Here is an 18,006-nt window from a genome sequence, read left to right on the forward strand (position 1 = left end):
CTGCAATGGAAAGGTCAAAGATTAGGAAAGGAACTAAAATAAATATTAACTGCAAAATTAAATTCTTTTACATCTATAGCAAGCTATTTACGCTGAGAACTTTTGCAAGAGCAATGAGGGTACAATCAAGATAGTTGCACCATGTTATGGAAATACATTAAATTAATGGTAAAACATTTCTCAAGGCTTGGACCTCCATGGCCTAATTGGAGGCAAACGTTGGAATACTCAAATATGAGACTACCAAACAAAAATATTTTGAGCTCTTCGAAAAATATTGTTACAACTTAAAATAAATATGTTGACTTCTCAAACTATGTTGAAGGCTAATTTTGACAGTTCTATTTATTAATTTGATTGTTGCAAGGGCCAAATGAAGAGCATTAGAGCATGAAATCTCAAGTGGATACATATTGCTATAATAAACGATATCCATCATATGCTGGCATGGCCTATTACACGGGAGTTTACTGACCAATTAAGTCAAAACGACCTTTAATGCCAATGAAGAATTCAATGATAAAAGCATCAATGCCAACTAACTCCATCAAGCCATATGACTGTATTTCTTACCAAATAAATATCGTAGGATCATCAATGTTTATTTCTAAGAAATGCCAAGGATACCATCCTTTTTTAAATTCATAATCCTGTTCTTATCAATGATGAATTGGGCCAAGCAGTCTATGATTTGACTTGGGCCTATAATGAAATTTAGATAGAGGAGAAGTATTAGGACAAATAAGTGCACAAAATGAAATGGGTAAACTTAGATACCAAAGCTTTGTTAGCTACAATTACTGATCAGATGTTAAAAAGCCTTTTGTTTTGATTATGTATACAATTTGGCAAGGAAAATGCTTTATTATAGCTTAAATTATAAGGTTGAGCAACATGGAAAAATAAAATCATACCATAAAAAGGTCTATTCAAAAAAGAAATGTCATCCCAATTAAACCTTCAAAAAACTGAATGTCTTATAAAACTATATTCTTCATGTATTGGACCCTCTACAACTTTGTAAGAGAATCATCGTTTAGTATCTTGCGAGAAATCCCGCTTTATTAGACTCCTTTCAAAATATTTTTGCAAGTTAGAAAAAGGGATACCCATTTACTACATAAGAATTGCGACAATGGTATATTTCCTTATATTTTTTGTTACATCAATAAATTCATGAAAATTTGATCCTTAAGATCCCAATGATAAGACTTCAAATCAAAGTCCATACGCTTAAATGCTTTGACACAAAATTTTCACCCTTGATCTCATTTGTTTGTTTGTCTATCTAATCTTAAATTATTACCATGGTACAAAATTGGATCCATACAAGTGGAGATGCACATGTGTGTCATTGACTCATTACTGGTCTGATGTGAATTTATTTATTTTCCACACTATATATATTTTTACTACATACTTCTATGTTTCTATCATATTCAAGTGAGATGATTAAGCTTGTAAGTATAGTTACGAAAAGGAAACTCATATCTTGAAATATGCATCGGCTCTAATTTGAGATGGGATAAAAGCGGATCATTCATGAAAAGAAATGTGAGATAGATAACCTTAATTCAGTCAAAACATGGGAGGAGTAACCGAAGAAAAACACACCATTACTAAAACAATTATTATTATCTATCCTTGCCATGAAAGTAACTTGTTAATTCCATTTCTACGTTCGAATTGCATGTGTAGATATATGAAAAAATTAATTCAAAATTGTTCGGAAATACCAAAAATTAGTTCCTTATTTACCTTGTTATCATGATGTTCATAAATTTGACATCTCGAAGCTGATGATGGTTGTAGCTGCAAAGTATGATTGGGCACATTCTTTGAGTCATTTGTGGCATTGTTTAATACAACTGAACTCAAAAAACTTCCAGTTCCCATCTCATGCTGTTCTTCTTTTGTAGAGATCCTTCCTTCGGGTGTCATAATAATTAAACTTGTATTTGGATTTGGAGTTCTGAGTAATACAGCTAGCAAGTTAGAAAAACTAGAACTACATACATTGAAAAAAATCTCTCAAAAGTCAAAATTATAGATTTGAAGAAGAAATACTTACTTGTGTGAAGCGCAATATGAAATCATTCTAGTCATTTGGTTTCCATTCCTATAGTAGCAATGTAGCTGTTTGTCCAAATCACGTGTTACATAAGTTAGGAAATTCAAGGTAACATATATAAAAAGCAGCAAATTAATAAACAATGTCTCAACATGAATCTGCTACTACAACTTCATTGAATTATAACTGAGGGCTACTAAATTTCCTTCTGTGAGGGTAGGGCACTGCATACTTGCATAAAATTTATGATTAAGAGCTACTATATTTTACATAAGACTTTTATATTTTTTTAAGAAACTTAAATATTTTTTATGTTGCCAAGTTGAAGGCATACTGCTTTCTTTCTTTGAGCTCCTGCTAGACCAAGTAACTATATAATAGCAACTTGAATGAAAAGAAAAAAATGAAACATGATTATCATTTCCTCCAATTTAACTTTCATCTACCTTGTGCCTTGACATAGCATCAACTTCACATCCAATGGTGGGAAATAACTTTATTGAATTATAACAAAGAGCTACCATATTTTCTTCCACAAGGGTAGGGAATTGTGTGTTTGCATAATTAGAACAGCTATATTTTGCATAAATGTCATAACCTCAATCTGATGCACATTACAGCATAAGAAATTGTCTTACGTCAATGAGACTTCATAATTTCTTCCTATCAACCACCATGTCTACCATAAACCGGATCACAAGAATAATAATCTTATGATCGACCATCTCTCTTGTTCCAGTGGCAATCTCCCAAACGATCCAAGAGTGGTTAGGCATGTAGAAATGAATTATGAGATAATTAAGGTGAAAGAGGGTGATTGTTAATTTGGCAATGAAGAAGCATAGTCCTCGCCTAGGGACACAATCTTACAAAGGGGACACAACTCACCAAATCGGGTAGAAAGGTATAAAGACAAGGTCTGGCATCCCAAGGAGAGGGGCATCAATCAGAGGAGAAAAAAGGAGTAAAGACGTTAAGTCTGTATCAAGAGAAAATTAGAAACAATTACTATCAATAATCAGAACAGTAAAACATGTATGCTGTATCATACCCATGATCATATAGTGGTTTACATTTATGCTATGCTGTGTTTGCGTTCTGTTATAAATAATAAGTATATATTTTGTTATGGATTCTGGTATAAAGTAGATAAGTACTGTCAATGGAATTTTGTATTTGTTGATAATAATAGATCAGAATCATACTTAATTACATTTATGTTAATTCTTAATGCATCAAGATTATTATATTCATGACTCCATCTTAATTCATTTGCTAATGCCTATGAGACGATAGGTTGGTGTGTGTAGGGAGGGGCGAGTAAATCCTCACAAGTGATGGTGAGTCCAAGATGGGGTAGGGAAGGAGTCCTGAAACCTTGAGGGAGCCTCCTTGTAGATTGCTGTCAGCACCCTATGACAGTAAATCCCTATCACTCGTTAGGGTTAGGAAAGAAGTTAAGATGAGTCTAAATATAATAAACATTAAATGTATTACAAATAATAATTCATTCATTAGTTTAGTAATATGAATTAAAACATAATAATGCACAGTAATGTATGTCAACCTTTGGGAAACAGACAGCCTCCTAGTAGGGGACATTACAATAAAAAATTTGTTTTTTTACAAATTAGTATTTTTATGTTGTTGAGTTTATTGAGTTTCTGCCAACTTGGAAATTCTTAGTCTACTGAATCTAAGTTGAGTCCAAGTGTGCAAACTATGGATCATATAACTTAACTAAGGGTTACTTTAGCCACAACTTGGCCACACGTGACCGAATGCAACACCCACCTACCTACCCCACCCTCTTCAAATAAGTGTTGTCCTCAACATGGATCAATTGTGGATCCTTGGGCAAGAAGTCTTCATTTTCCCAAATAGCATCTTCAACAAGAGAAATCTTCCACTTGATCAAATACTCTGTTGCCCTCAACTGCAACCTTTTTGTGCATGTTTGAAGGATTCTCTTAAGTTCCAAAAACATTCTACCCTCATCCTCGAGCTCTAGTAACTCTATCCATTAGGACTCAAATTCAAATAGGAAACCTTAAGAGTTTGCATGAGATTCCAAAGTCTACCACAAGTCCAAATCAAGGTTTTATTATACAATGCATAATCTGATTCAAGTCCTCAAGATTAGAAAGACAAATGCAGCAATCAAATCTTCATGAAATTTGGATGGAACATGTAGAATGTGTTGTAGAGCTTGTGTTCCAAAGTGCTACTCAAGATTACAACTAAGAATGAAGGTGACACGAAATAAAGATGATTGTGCCTACAATGGTAGGTATGAAGCTTGAACAAATTGATGTGAAAGCCACGAGACGTGGTACTACAAACTTTGCCACCCTTTATTGGAAAAATAACTAGGAAAACTAAAAAATACTTGCAAACAAACAAACAGAGAGAAAATGTTTTTGGTTGATACAAAATTGCTTTTAGGCCCAAGATGTTGTGATGTCCCCATCTAAACAGTCAGAAAATGGTGATGCCCACTTTAAAATAGAATTTAATAATGCATAATAATACAAATTAAAATATAAAATATATAGATATAATCAAATAAACTGTACTAAATAAAATCTTAATAATAATAATAAACAAGATTTAATATATGATTTATATTTATATTAATATAAATTTCATATTTATCAAATAATAATATATAAATAAAATCAATAAATAATTAATAATAAATATAATTTTTGAGACAGCTACAATTCCTAAAATAAAGATTATCAATTATAATCAGGGAAATATGAATATAGACTATATCGTATCTTCATATTCAAGTGCTCGACTTAAGGCACATTAATCTTCTGCCACTATAAAGGTCGTCCTGAGTACAGGAGCACAAATAGAAGTTTGGAGGCTCCTGGATAGGAATCGACTGAAAAGAGAAGACCATTTATTGGGATACACGATAATATCCAAACAGTAATTTTATTAATCGATAGGTGGAGATTAATCATAAAAGTCGCCAAAGCATACAAGGAATCTAATCGTATGTTGGAAAGAGGACAGCGATAAACGGAAACGCAAATATTATCGGTGATATAATAATCGGTAAAGGTATGATCATTCCTTGAGCAGCGATTAAGAAGTCTAATTGATAAATCATAATCATCTTCGAAGGGGTGTGATTAGTATGAGGAATGAACAAGATGCTGAAGGGACACAACTTGTCATTCCAATTGCAAAATATAAGAATACTTTAGAAATCACTTCAGTAATGATGAAAAAATTTATCCTCTATTTCATTTCCAGTTTGGATCGCTCAGACTGAGCATTGCCTTTGGCACACATAGCGGTTGCATAAGGAACGATTCCAAATCAGGGAGAGCACCAAATCGTTGCATGTTTCTACAGCTATATCAGGAACAGCATCTTTATACATTGTTGCAAGCATTTAACTTAATACTAGACACAACAATGTATGACAGCAAGTTGATACCAATAACTACATCTGCACATTCCCATTGATACATCACACACAGTAATCTGCATAGCTTTATAGCTATTTTTATAAGGAGCTAAATCAGACATAGCATCATCAAGATACTGCAGATTTATTTCTATATACTCTGGAAGGATTTATACCAGTAAACCCAGTGAGACATTGAGATTCTTTTGCATGTTTACACCTATTCAAATCTGAAACAGCGAGTAATCTTATTCTAAAAACTAAATAGTTGTGCATATATTTTATAGTTAAATCAGAGATATCATCTGTATCAGTTATATTTTATATTTAATACCATTTGCAAAGTAATACCAGCATATAGTCGAGATCATTAAGGAAATAAATCTCTTGAAATTTATTATTACAAGTTATATGTCCCTATTTCGTGAGTTATTAAAATAAGGGGACATTACAGATGCTTCTACATCATCTCCTATTACTAGTACTGAAACACGTACATACCAAGTTCTTATAATCCAAATTCTTGTTGGGTGTGTCCCACATACAGCAATCGCAAGAAAAATACAAAAAGCATACTAAACAAATAAAAACACAATTATAAAAAAAGTTGAAACACACAATTAAAGCTTCTTGCCTATTACATATCTCTTTTACTTTTGAAGTGTTTTATTGGATACTTCTCTAGAGGCCCCCGTTACCCATACCTATACAGTTATAGTATTAGTACTTCTCTAGAGGCCCCCGTTACCCATACCTATACAGTTATAGTATTAGTACTTCTCTAGAGGCCCCCGTTACCCATACCTATACAGTTATAGTATTAGTACTGATCCAAGTGTTGATGATATAGCTTCGGTCAGACTCCTACAAGCCGACTCAGCAAGATCAAATGTGTGAATGGCCTATCGGCCTTACACATTTGATGAACCAATAAACTTATATTAATCTATTAATATCCTTATTAGATCATATGTGCATTATCGGGTTTGATGTTTAAATGTGCCTTATTGATTTGTTAATAAGTTGATTATCAAAGGGGCCAACTTTTGGCAAAAGACCGCCACCCCTTAATGGAAGTTCACGTTGCATCATATGAGGAGGTGCCTCATATTGAATGGAGCCGACTTCTCTTGTGATTTCATTGGGCTAGATATATAGGAGTTCGGATCTCCTCTCTTTGAGATAAGTGAAAAAAGACAGTAACAGTTCAATATCCTTCTGCAGATAGACAATCATCCTTCAGTAGACCGTATTTCTTCATCTGCAGATCATGCATTAAATTCATATCACGTTGAAGATTATAGAACATTCCTTGACAGGTTGAATACGTCACAGTAGTTCATGAACCATCAGAGGAGATTGATATCACATAGCACATCTATAGATTGAGAAGAGATGTGCTCGAGGGTGATGATATCAGTTTATTGTCTATGGTTGGGAGGGCTACAATGATCTAAGTCATTGCCCGTAGTTAAACGAGCACCCAATTATTATGTATGATTGCTTACATCTCTGATCATCAAAAATCATCATGGTATCAGAGCCAGGGTTCGAAATTTGATCAGATTTGTAAGTTTCCTTCACAGTAACGACAAAGATACCGGTGCCTCATGTGCGATACAATGGTGATGCCTCTACTAGGAACGAGGAAGGAGGTCACCTATGCGTAGCATGATGGGAATGGGGATGGCGTCGTGGTGCGAGTGGCACCCTAGCACAGTGGAGTGTCTATTGGGGAGCTATGGCGACAAGTGCCGCAACATAAAGGGCTACCTTAAGATCAAAGACTGGGAGGACATTTGTGCTGCTTCAACATCCACTGTGAGGCCTCCAAGTCGCCCAAAACTATCAAGCAGTGTTGTGACAATGTGGAGAACCTGAAGCGAAGGTACAAGCTCGAGAAGCACCGTGCGGATACCCGTGGCCCTAGGACCATTACCTGGTCATTCTTCCATCAGCTTGATCACATCATGGCCAACCTAATCAAGAGTGCCAACCATGTCGATGCTTTCGCCTCTGTGGAGGATCTTCGCTTGCCCTCGCCTTCGCACTCGAAATCCTTCGAGCTCAATGATTACAATCTCACAAAGGGTATTGTCAGAGTATGAGTGTGCCTTTGCCTGCCATGTCGATGTTTGACATGGTGCTCTCCATCTTCGGCATCGGTGCCGCTGACAAAGGGCAGCTTGACGCTGACTACTCTCTTGACGATATTTTGAACATCGTCGGCTACAACTATAAGAACAAGGCCAGGCTTGACTTCCAGGACTTCTTGCCCGAGAAGAAGCCTCCCAAGCGAAAAAGCCCTCACCCTTCGCCGGAGCATCCAAGAAGCGCAAGTCCTCGGCTAAATCCTCGTCTTCATCTTCAAGTAATCTCGTGCAGTTGCTGGCCGATACTCTGATGGGATTTTCTGAAGTGTACGCCAGAATCAAGATCGCCAAAATGGAGATGTTTACCAAGCTTATTTTAGAGGTCGCCAAACTCCATTCCAAGAAAGGAAGAAGTCTGATTCGACATCTACTGCTTCCGATCCGTATTGAGTTTCTCTATGCTGTGACATGTTTGTGCTCAATCAGTTGGCAGTGGATAATGGTTTGTGTGATGTGGTGGCATATTGTGAAATGGTTAACCGTTAATTGATAAAAAATTGCATGGAACTCCAGACTGTGTATGGTGAAGGTTATTCTTCAGGAACAAACTGTGTGAAGAGTTAAGGAAATCGGTAGGCCATCATATGGGAGATATGATTGTTGTCCTCATCGTGCATGGTGCTTGCTATATGAGCATGTTCAAGCTCTCACGTGATGAGCATAAGGCCTTCGGGGGAAGACCTTTCACCGTTAAGCTTCCATTAATTATGTGAATCACCATCACAGATCTGAAATCCCCATCTAGCTGGATGGCTTACCTCATTATCAAATATTCATGAATCTGAGAACACAAGACTACAGTAGTAAATATGGAATCGACCTGCATTTACTTTGATTTTGACAATGATTGTCAGCCAGAGAAAGAATGCTTGGCTTGATCATCCCTATCATGTCCTTCCTAGAGTGGATGTGGACATAGGTCCTAAGAAATCGTCAATAAAGAGATAAGTGTTTTATGCTTATATTCTGGAATAATGTTCATAAATTCTTATGTAGTTGTTAATTCATAACATTGGGATAGTGAACTTTGTATGCTTCTAGCATTAATATTTCCTTCGGATAGGTTAGTTCTATGAACTAGTTGTAATCTCTCTCTCTGAAATGCTTTCAGGACGGATCAAGAAGCACAAGAGATTGCATTCAAGGAAGGAAGACCTTGATAATGGCTGCCAAGAGATTGAGTTGGTGACTGAAGATGTTTTCTCAAAGAGGAGGAATTAACATTCAAAGGGAGCTTGATTTTTTAGCTTCAGAGGGAGCAGCTAAGAGGATGTGCTTCGGTTGACATCCGAGGATCTTGATCATATTGGTTCAGAGGGAGTGGACCATGTCGAGATGATTTCTCTAGTAATCAGTCAAAGGATTATGATTCATGGGATGGAGTCCCATGTATGTAGGCTGGAAGACCTTTATGTTGACTCCTAGGTCGTGATATTCCTAAATAGATGGATACTTGGTAAGCTTGGGACTCACCAAGTGTGATGCAGACTCCGATCTTGTATTTCATGAAAGGTCAAAGCATGTGGAGATCAAGTATCACTATGTTAGAGACATGGTGGAAAGGTATGTTATTCAATTAAGATACATTAGTACTAATGAGTAGACAGCAGACATTCTCACCAAGCCTCTCTTCAAAATAAAGTTTGTGTACTTTCGAGGTAAACTTGGTTTGGTGGAAAATGCAGCCCTAGCTGAGATTGAGTCTCAGCATCATTGTTTTGTTTATATTTTTTGTACTAATGTATTCTTCTCTTTATAAGATGTTTGAAGTGCAAAGTCTTGTTATTGCATTTCTCTTTGAGAGAGACTTAAGGTGAAAGCCCTTATCTACACCCTCTAATATGGTTCATGGTAGATGTCATGTGTGTGACGTCATGACAAACATCACGTGAGAGAGTCCGTGATGATTTTATTGTACTTGTGTGTTTACCCTCTGGATGAGCCATGGTGAATATCATTGAGAGGTGACGATCTCACAATGATGAACACTTGTACATCTCACCATTATTGAGAGGTGACGATCTCACAATAATGGTTGATATCACGTGAGCTAATATCTATGTATAAACAATAATGGTTGATATCACGTGAGGTGATATCTATGTATAAACCATAATGGTGGATGTCACGTGAAGTGATGTCTATGGATATGCCATAATGGTTGATATCACATGAGGTGATATCTATGTATAAACCATAATGGTGGATGTCACGTGAGGTGATGTCTATGGATATGCCATAATATTTGATATCACGTGAGGTGATATCTATGGATAAGCCATAATGATTGATATCACGTGAAGTGATATCTATGAAGGAGCCATGGTAGTTGATATCACCGTGAGGTGATATCTTTCCTTTCCACATATGGAGGTAGCCATTGTGGTCAATCATCATGATGAGGTGATGTGACTCATAGAAATTAACAGGGATTCCTCCCTAGCTAAGAGGGAGTGTTGATGATATAGCTTCGGTCGGACTCCTACAAGCCGACTCAACAAGATCAAATGTGTGAATGGCCTATTGGCCTTACACATTTGATGAACCAATAAACTTATATTAATCTATTAATATCCTTATTAGATCATATGTGCATTATCAGGTTTGATGTTTAAATGTGCCTTATCGATTTGTTAATAAGTTAATTATCAAAGGGGCCGACTTTTGGCAAAAGACCGCATATGAGGAGGTGCCTCATATTGAAGGGAGCCAACTTCTCTTGTGATTTCATTGGGCTAGATATATAGGAGTTCGGATCTCCTCTCTTTGAGATAAGTGAAAAAAGACAATAATAGTTTGGTATCCTTCTACAGATCGACTATCATCCTTTAGTAGACCGTATTTCTTCATCTGCAGATCATGCATTAAATTCATATCAGGCTGAAGATTATAGATCATTCCTTGACAGGCTGAATACGTCACAGCAGTTCATGAACCATCAGAGGAGATCGATATCACATAGTAGATCTATAGATTGAGAAGAGATGTGCTCGGGGGTGACGATATCAGTTTATCGTCTATGGTTGGGAGGGCTACAATGATCTGAGTCATTGCCCGTGGTTAAACAAGCACTCAATTATTATGTCTGATTGCTTACATCTCTGATCATCAAAAATCATCACCAGGTACATACCAACTTCCAAATCTAAGTCTTGTCAGTTGCATCCCACATATAGCAGTCATAATATAAACAAACAAACAAAACATTAAAAACACATTAATGGCATTAAGCAAACAAAATGAAAATCATAACAATAACAATTACTAATTAATTATACAAGGAATAAATGACATTAAGTCAATGGATGTTATTATCGAAGTTGTTATGTTACTCTGTTCTCTTCTTTCTACTTGATTCCTCTTTTGTATGTATTTTCATCTTTTATGGATTTTTCTTGAGAATGGGCATCCAACACAAGAGATAAGTAAAAGAAAGAGAAATGTTCCTTATTGTGCATTTCCAAGGGTCTTCTAAACATACTCTAGCATAGCTCATATGACCATACCCTCAGTTAGGAATCCCCTAACCCTGAAGGAGGGACCCTTGCGTTAAACATAAGCTTTATATGGTTCTGCTGGAATATATCGACCGTGCAGAAATAATTCAATTATGCACAAATAATTAGTTTATTAGTTATACAATAAATTGGCAGGCATGGATAGAAACAAATAAGTTGTGCAGGTGTATGTCAGTTATGTTCTAATGCATTCAGTTACACATCGATAATTATATAAGTTACTCATAAATTGTGTGGTCAAAAGATTTGTAGTGAGTTACTGTCAATTAAGCAGAGATAATTTGTAAGTCACAATATATTGACCCAATAGGTGGTAAAAGGAATCTCGAGTCCGTCATACTAAGGCCTTGATCCTGCAAGAGGTTTTTAGGCCTCAAATCAAAATGTGTGCTTGAAGCTGGAATATTACTTGACAAAAGCATGTGGAAGGAGAGTGCGTCAAGTGCCGCACCCATACTGCTCTTGGATTGGGCCCGAGTTGGCACACACAACTTTTCAAAAAATATCTTGTCATTTTATGCACTACCCAAATATGCTATTTTAAATTGCAAGACAATTGTATGTAATTATTTTTCTTATTTGGCACGTAGGTACTGAAATCTCAGAAACCGTTTTTTTTCAAAGCCAAAATAAACAATTACGAACTTGTACTTCAGGTATTTCAATTTATAGTGCAGATTTTCTGTTTGTTATCAGCTTCCAGCATTGTTACCAAATCAAGTTCGGTCTGGATTGTTTGGAACAGACGGATTTGTCTGGTTCGATCAGGATTTTTCAATCGTTGTAGAAAAGTTTCTAAATCTTTTCGAAGATTCCAGATTTCCAAAATACTTTGGCCTACCCAACAAACAGAATTTCGCAAACCTGACAACTATGGTTCCAGATTTAAGATCCTATCACCCTACATGTTCTTGCGCATCATCACGCTTAATTTCATTGACAACAAACTGACTACTTCACTATTTTTAATCTCTTACAACTTACAAGTTAGAGTGGTTTGAAGCTTAGATATCTTAATTAGAAAAATAAACCTTGTCCAAAACAATAATCTATTTGAACGAAAAGTTGAACTATAGCTAACGTACCTCCATGCAATAGCCTGCCCTTGCTGCACACATGGCATGGTACTGTGTTTGACATTTACAACATTGAATACAGGACCCGTGCATCTGGTTACAAACCACACATACCTGTGACAAAAACACATAGGAATTTTAAGAAATGATTGGCAAAAGAAATGCTTTGCATAATCTTTGTACATTCCTAGGTTATAAGTTATAACCCCATAAACAAATAGATTGGGAAATAACTAAACCAAAATCAATCTATTCGTTGCTCTCGACTGCCAATTTTTTTTATGGTACAAACATTTAAGAGGTTCTTCTACATTAAAGCTTGCTGCATATACCATTGAGGAAAACTGGAAACCAAAAGTCAGATATTTAGACTAGATTATAAAGGTTCATACAAGTGCAAATTTGAACTTAAAATTCCCTATACAATAATCTCTCATGTAAAGAGTCCAAAACACTCAACCTGGAGGAAAGATTTCGTTCGTATACTTAAGATGCCATCAGCAGGTTCCATGGTTTCCTCACTCAGAAATGACACTTCACGAGCAAACCAAGCACAAGTGACATGCACCCAGAATTGACCGGTAGTAGTAGGTTTCAAAGCACCACCTGAAACAAAACATGCCAAATAATTTGTAAACAACGACTATGAATGATATTTGAGCTTTGACATCCAAGCCATAATTATATGTGCCTCTTACTCAAAATTGTCACTGAAGCCCTTACCTCTGACAGGACAAAGACAGCACTCACGCTTCACATTTGGAGTCTCACAAGCTCGACAAACCCATGATGCAAAGTTCTGTTGTTTTCTTACACCATAGCATTCCTGGTGTACTGCTATCTGACATCTGATATAGACACATGTTCGTACCAATCAATTTCTAGTGGCACAAAACCTAGTTTCTCTTGAAATACAACACATATTAGAGAACGTATCGAAATTAAAGTAAAATTTAAGCATAAACTCAGAATAGAATATACAGCAGTCTCTTCATTTCTAATTAAATCTCCAGGATACCTTCTCTCTTAACTCCCCACGCCCACGCAAGGCATCATACACAAGGAAAAGAAAACTAATATTTCTTGATATTTTTGAAGTCAGAAAATTACTTGCGGGTTGACGAAATTGTGTAATGTGTGTTATCAAAGTCTACTGGTCGGAAGGATATCAGTATATTAAAAGGTATTGCATCCATTTTTTTGAGCTCCCCAATGCCAAAATTGTGTAATGTGTGTTATCAAAGTCTACTGATCGGAAGGATATCAGTATATTAAAAGGTATTGCATCCATTTTTTTTAGCTCCCCAATTCCCCAAAGAGCGTCAAATATTACAAGGAAGTTGGATAAATCTATGTAAAAGATATTGGAAAAATTAATTAAAATATTTGTTCAATTTGTATATAATAACTTCATTGAAAAATGGAAGAAAAGATATAGATTTAGTTATTAAGGTATGTCAGTAACATCTATAATTCAATTATTTTTGTTAAATTAATTAGAGTGTAATAACTATTAAAAATAATTGAATAATAAATTTAATTAAAATAATTTTTAAAAAAATATTTTTAAAAATTAATGTTTATTGTTAGCCTCTTAATTGACTATAATATTATTTATACTCTTCTTTTATAAAAACATTCTTTAATTTTTTAATGGCAATATAATAATATATTAAATTTATATTTATACAAATAAATATGTATCTAAATAATATTTTTTTATGTATTTATACATTATATATAAGAATATTATCACTCATATGTACATTAAATTTAATAAATAATATATATAACCTTTATATTAATATATATAATATTATTTCTTTCATATATTTATAATTTTTTTAATCTATTTATACATTATATAATAGAATATTATCACGTTACAAATTTATAAATAATATATACAATATTTATAATTAATATATATAACCTTTATAATTAATATATAAGAATTTTTTATTTTAGTTTAGAATTTTTTATTATTTTCTTTATACCTACAAAGATCTAGATTATTTTATTTATTTAAGAATTATTTTAATTATTTAAAATATAATATTTATTTAAGAATTATTTTAATTATTTAAAATATAATATATAAAAATGATATATTTAATTGTATTATTAGCCAATAATATATCTCACATATACATATATATGAAAACAACATAATGAATACTTATCTTTATTGTATAGCAATAGTAATATTTGTTGTCTAGTCAATAGTTGAGGTAGAATATAACAATTTATGTATTAACCCTCAACCAAAAAGTTGTTCTAACAAAAGGAACATGAAAGCACCCGACAACCATGGGCAAAAGTGGCACCCATAGCCAAAAACATGGGTTTTAAAAATAGGCTCCCACAACCTAAAACAAAAGCTGCAAAAAGAGTTAGTGTAAATATATTATTATTACTACTAGACTAATATTATTTAAAGAGTATATTATTATATATTACTAATGCTCAAATAATATTATATATTTGTAAATTAATATTATAAATTAATATCTTTTAGTATTACTAATTACATTTATATCAATTAATATTTAAACAAGTACATAATTATACTAATAATTTATTTTTAAACAAAATTATCAAATGATATATATTAATATTAAAAATTAGAATACTATATTATATTTCCTTACAATAACATCTAAATAGTATAATATTTAGAATATATAATTTAATATATTGTTTAATAATATATTTGTTTTTTCAACGTATAGAATTTGACATATTAAATTTGAAATGGTCATATGCTCCATTGTCTCCTAGTCTGATCCATTTCTTATTCAAGGTGTCACCAATGTAGTCATACCTGATGGTTCCCTTGCTTGCTTCACTTCTACTACCTTTAGTTCCTCAAGCATCTCTTTGACAAATTCCCAACCTACCAAGGCTTCTTCCACCATTGATCTTCATTAAAATTGGTACCCCACAAAATGAAATGTTGGAGGAGAGGGTTGAACCTATAATAAACTTGCATCCACCATCTTGCTCAAGCACAAAAGCCAACCCCTGACTCGGTCATTGTAAGGTGGACCTCCAACCTCTTTGTTTCTCCCAAACACACTTTGTCATCACCCATCTAGGCTTCATTCCTAATTTTAGAAACCATGCTAAGAACAAAGAAGCAACGTTCAAATTCATTTCTACATTTATAATCTAGATTCAAATATTCATCACCTAGCATCATCTTTATCACCTACAACATCATTGGATCATTTGATTTGAACATGTCACTCTTTCTCTAAACACAATCTGTTTATTCCTTGCTATCAAGTTGAAATTTGTATCCATCATTGGTTGCAACATCCCATTTAATGTCTTCATCGCCACCTAAACCTCTTAACTAGCACAACATACCTCCTTAATGAGTACTTATCAATCCTCTCACTACATTTGGCATACTACTATTATTAATGCCCTCAAATTCACTTTCTGCCTATTCATCATTTACTTGCCAAAACACGTGCCAAAGATCTTCCCAAATCAACTCCCCTACACTGATCTCTCTTTTCACTACCCATCTAGCTAAGGCATTCCCTTCTCTATTAACATGGGATAATCACAATTCTTCAAGTTTCTCCAATAGTTCTTGGATAGGAAATAAGAACTTATTCAATTTCCAATTCAACATCTTATTGTTCTTAATTGCATTGATAACTATTTGTGAGTCGCTTTCCAAATGTAATTTCATCACTTCTATTTTCTCACCACTTTCAAGGTGAGCTATGTTGTTTGAGCCTCTGCTTTGTTATTTGTTCCTCCATCAATTTTTGAGAACCAGAGGCCTCCAAATTACCCTCCTATTCTCTAATTTAATCATTCATAGCCAATACGATTAATTCATTTTAAAAATATTTTTAGTTATGAAATTTACATCATTCCTTAGAAAAAAAAAATTAAATAGAATAAAATAGTAACTACTAATTGGTTGTCCATGATAATTAAATAATCATTGATTACTTAATTACTAATATTATTAATTACATATCTATATTATATAAACAATGCATAATAAATGTACCTTTTTGAAAGTTATTTTATTTTATTTACATTAATTTTTTATTTTATTGACATTAGTTTCTAAATTCAATTGTACAAATTTTATTTTACATCAAGTTTGTGATCCATCACTAAGATGGTAAAAAATGGCCAAGAGTAGACCAAAATAAATCAATTTTTAAAGCTCTGATTTATTTACACTCTTATAGTTAGAGAACTATTTTGGGGAACTTGCATACTCTTAATTCTCACCTATTTTTCTTGCTATCTACATAAATTTTGCACATACACTTGCACTTACATGTTATATACTCTTTTATCCATATATTCTTGTATACATAAAGGTGCCTTCTCTATGTTCTCCATTTGCAATCAATTTACGCCTATATCATTACTCATTTATTTTCTTTCTTTACATATACAAACACACACATATATATACATTCATGTATTTATTTTTCTTAGGTCATAGTAATTTTTTTATTTTTCAACTAGAATTATATATAATTATATGTATTTATTATTAATATTCTTATAATTATATTTAACTATTCTTAGCTCTCTAAACCTCTTTTTTCTCCCTTTTATCAATCTCCCACCCTTTTTTTGGTTTCATTTTCTCTATTCTTGAATGTGTTTCTTCATTTTCTAATCTATTCTCACTTTTTTGCTAGAATGGTAATTGATTGTTTGATATTTAAGAGGAAGACAAAATTCTAATCTATTCTCACTTTTTTGCTAAAATGGTAATTGATTGTTTGATATTTAAGAGGAAGACAAAAGCTCCTTAAATAAAGATTACAAGTAGAGTTAACTCTAAAATAGAAATGAAAGACCAAAAAAGAAACATTCTAAGTAGAAACTAACTATGAAAAGGAAATTACTTAAACTAACTAAATGACCATTATAGAAATATTACAATATTACTTTAATACCCTCCCTTAATGACCATTCTACTAACTACCCTACAGAAGACTTGATATAAACTATAGGTTATTTGGCCATGAATGCCCCCTTCTCCTCTGAATGCTCTACGACTGAGTCCCTCTTTGTTTGGACTTCTGATTAGCCAACACTTTCTACAAAACTTCTTTATATGACCAAGAAACAAAAACCATCCCTCCAACATGATGTTGGGTAACGAAGCCATCCCTCTCACTATCCGAAGACATGAAAACCAAGATCAACTTTTCAAAAAACTTTTTGTTGATAAAAAAATTGACAAAATGCTAAAACGTACAATTTTGTCCAAAAATTGTCAAAAAAGATATTGTAAGACAACACTACGATTTTGTGGAAAACCCATCAAACCCTCAATGCAATGTTGAAATCACACACAATTTTGTGAAAATTTGGCAAAAACCTTTGTTTTGTGGAAAAATGGTAAAATCCCACGAACTCAAGAACTTGGAGAAAACCCATAAACTCAAAATTTAGAGAATGCCGACGATTTTTACATTAAAATATTGTGCAAAAAACGAACGAACATATCATGATTTTTTTTGGAGAAAATTGTAGACTTGACGCCATCGCACGAAAAAAAAAAATACCCCAATAGCGTGAAAAACCCACGATTGTGCAAAACTAGTCATGTGGGAAAAGAAGGGCCCTTGATGCATCCTCAGCACTGAAAACTTCACGGAAAGAACCCAAACACGCAACGTGGCAGAAAAAGGCTCTCAAAATACCACGAATTTCCACAAAATCCCACACGTTTTATAGCAAAAACTCTTCTAAAAAAATTTGC

At 33.8% G+C, this 18,006-nt stretch overlaps 1 protein-coding gene across 4 annotated transcripts in view; it reads right to left on the reverse strand.

Annotated features, from left to right (window-relative positions):
* Window positions 1–18,006, reverse strand: part of LOC131067017 (histone-lysine N-methyltransferase ATX5) — a 54,487-nt gene that overhangs the window by 5,407 nt on the left and 31,074 nt on the right. For all 4 annotated transcript variants that reach the window (XM_058001947.2, XM_058001948.2, XM_058001946.2 and 1 more), the window contains 5 exons: window positions 12,969–13,093; window positions 12,706–12,851; window positions 12,255–12,359; window positions 2,072–2,136; window positions 1,759–1,972 (listed from right to left, as the gene is read on the reverse strand). In XM_058001947.2, the coding sequence (XP_057857930.2) occupies window positions 1,759–1,972; window positions 2,072–2,136; window positions 12,255–12,359; window positions 12,706–12,851; window positions 12,969–13,093 (655 nt within the window). The remainder of the gene's footprint in view (window positions 1–1,758; window positions 1,973–2,071; window positions 2,137–12,254; window positions 12,360–12,705; window positions 12,852–12,968; window positions 13,094–18,006) is intronic.

This window comes from Cryptomeria japonica, chromosome 3, assembly GCF_030272615.1.
Source record: "Cryptomeria japonica chromosome 3, Sugi_1.0, whole genome shotgun sequence".
Taxonomy (NCBI): domain Eukaryota; kingdom Viridiplantae; phylum Streptophyta; class Pinopsida; order Cupressales; family Cupressaceae; genus Cryptomeria; species Cryptomeria japonica.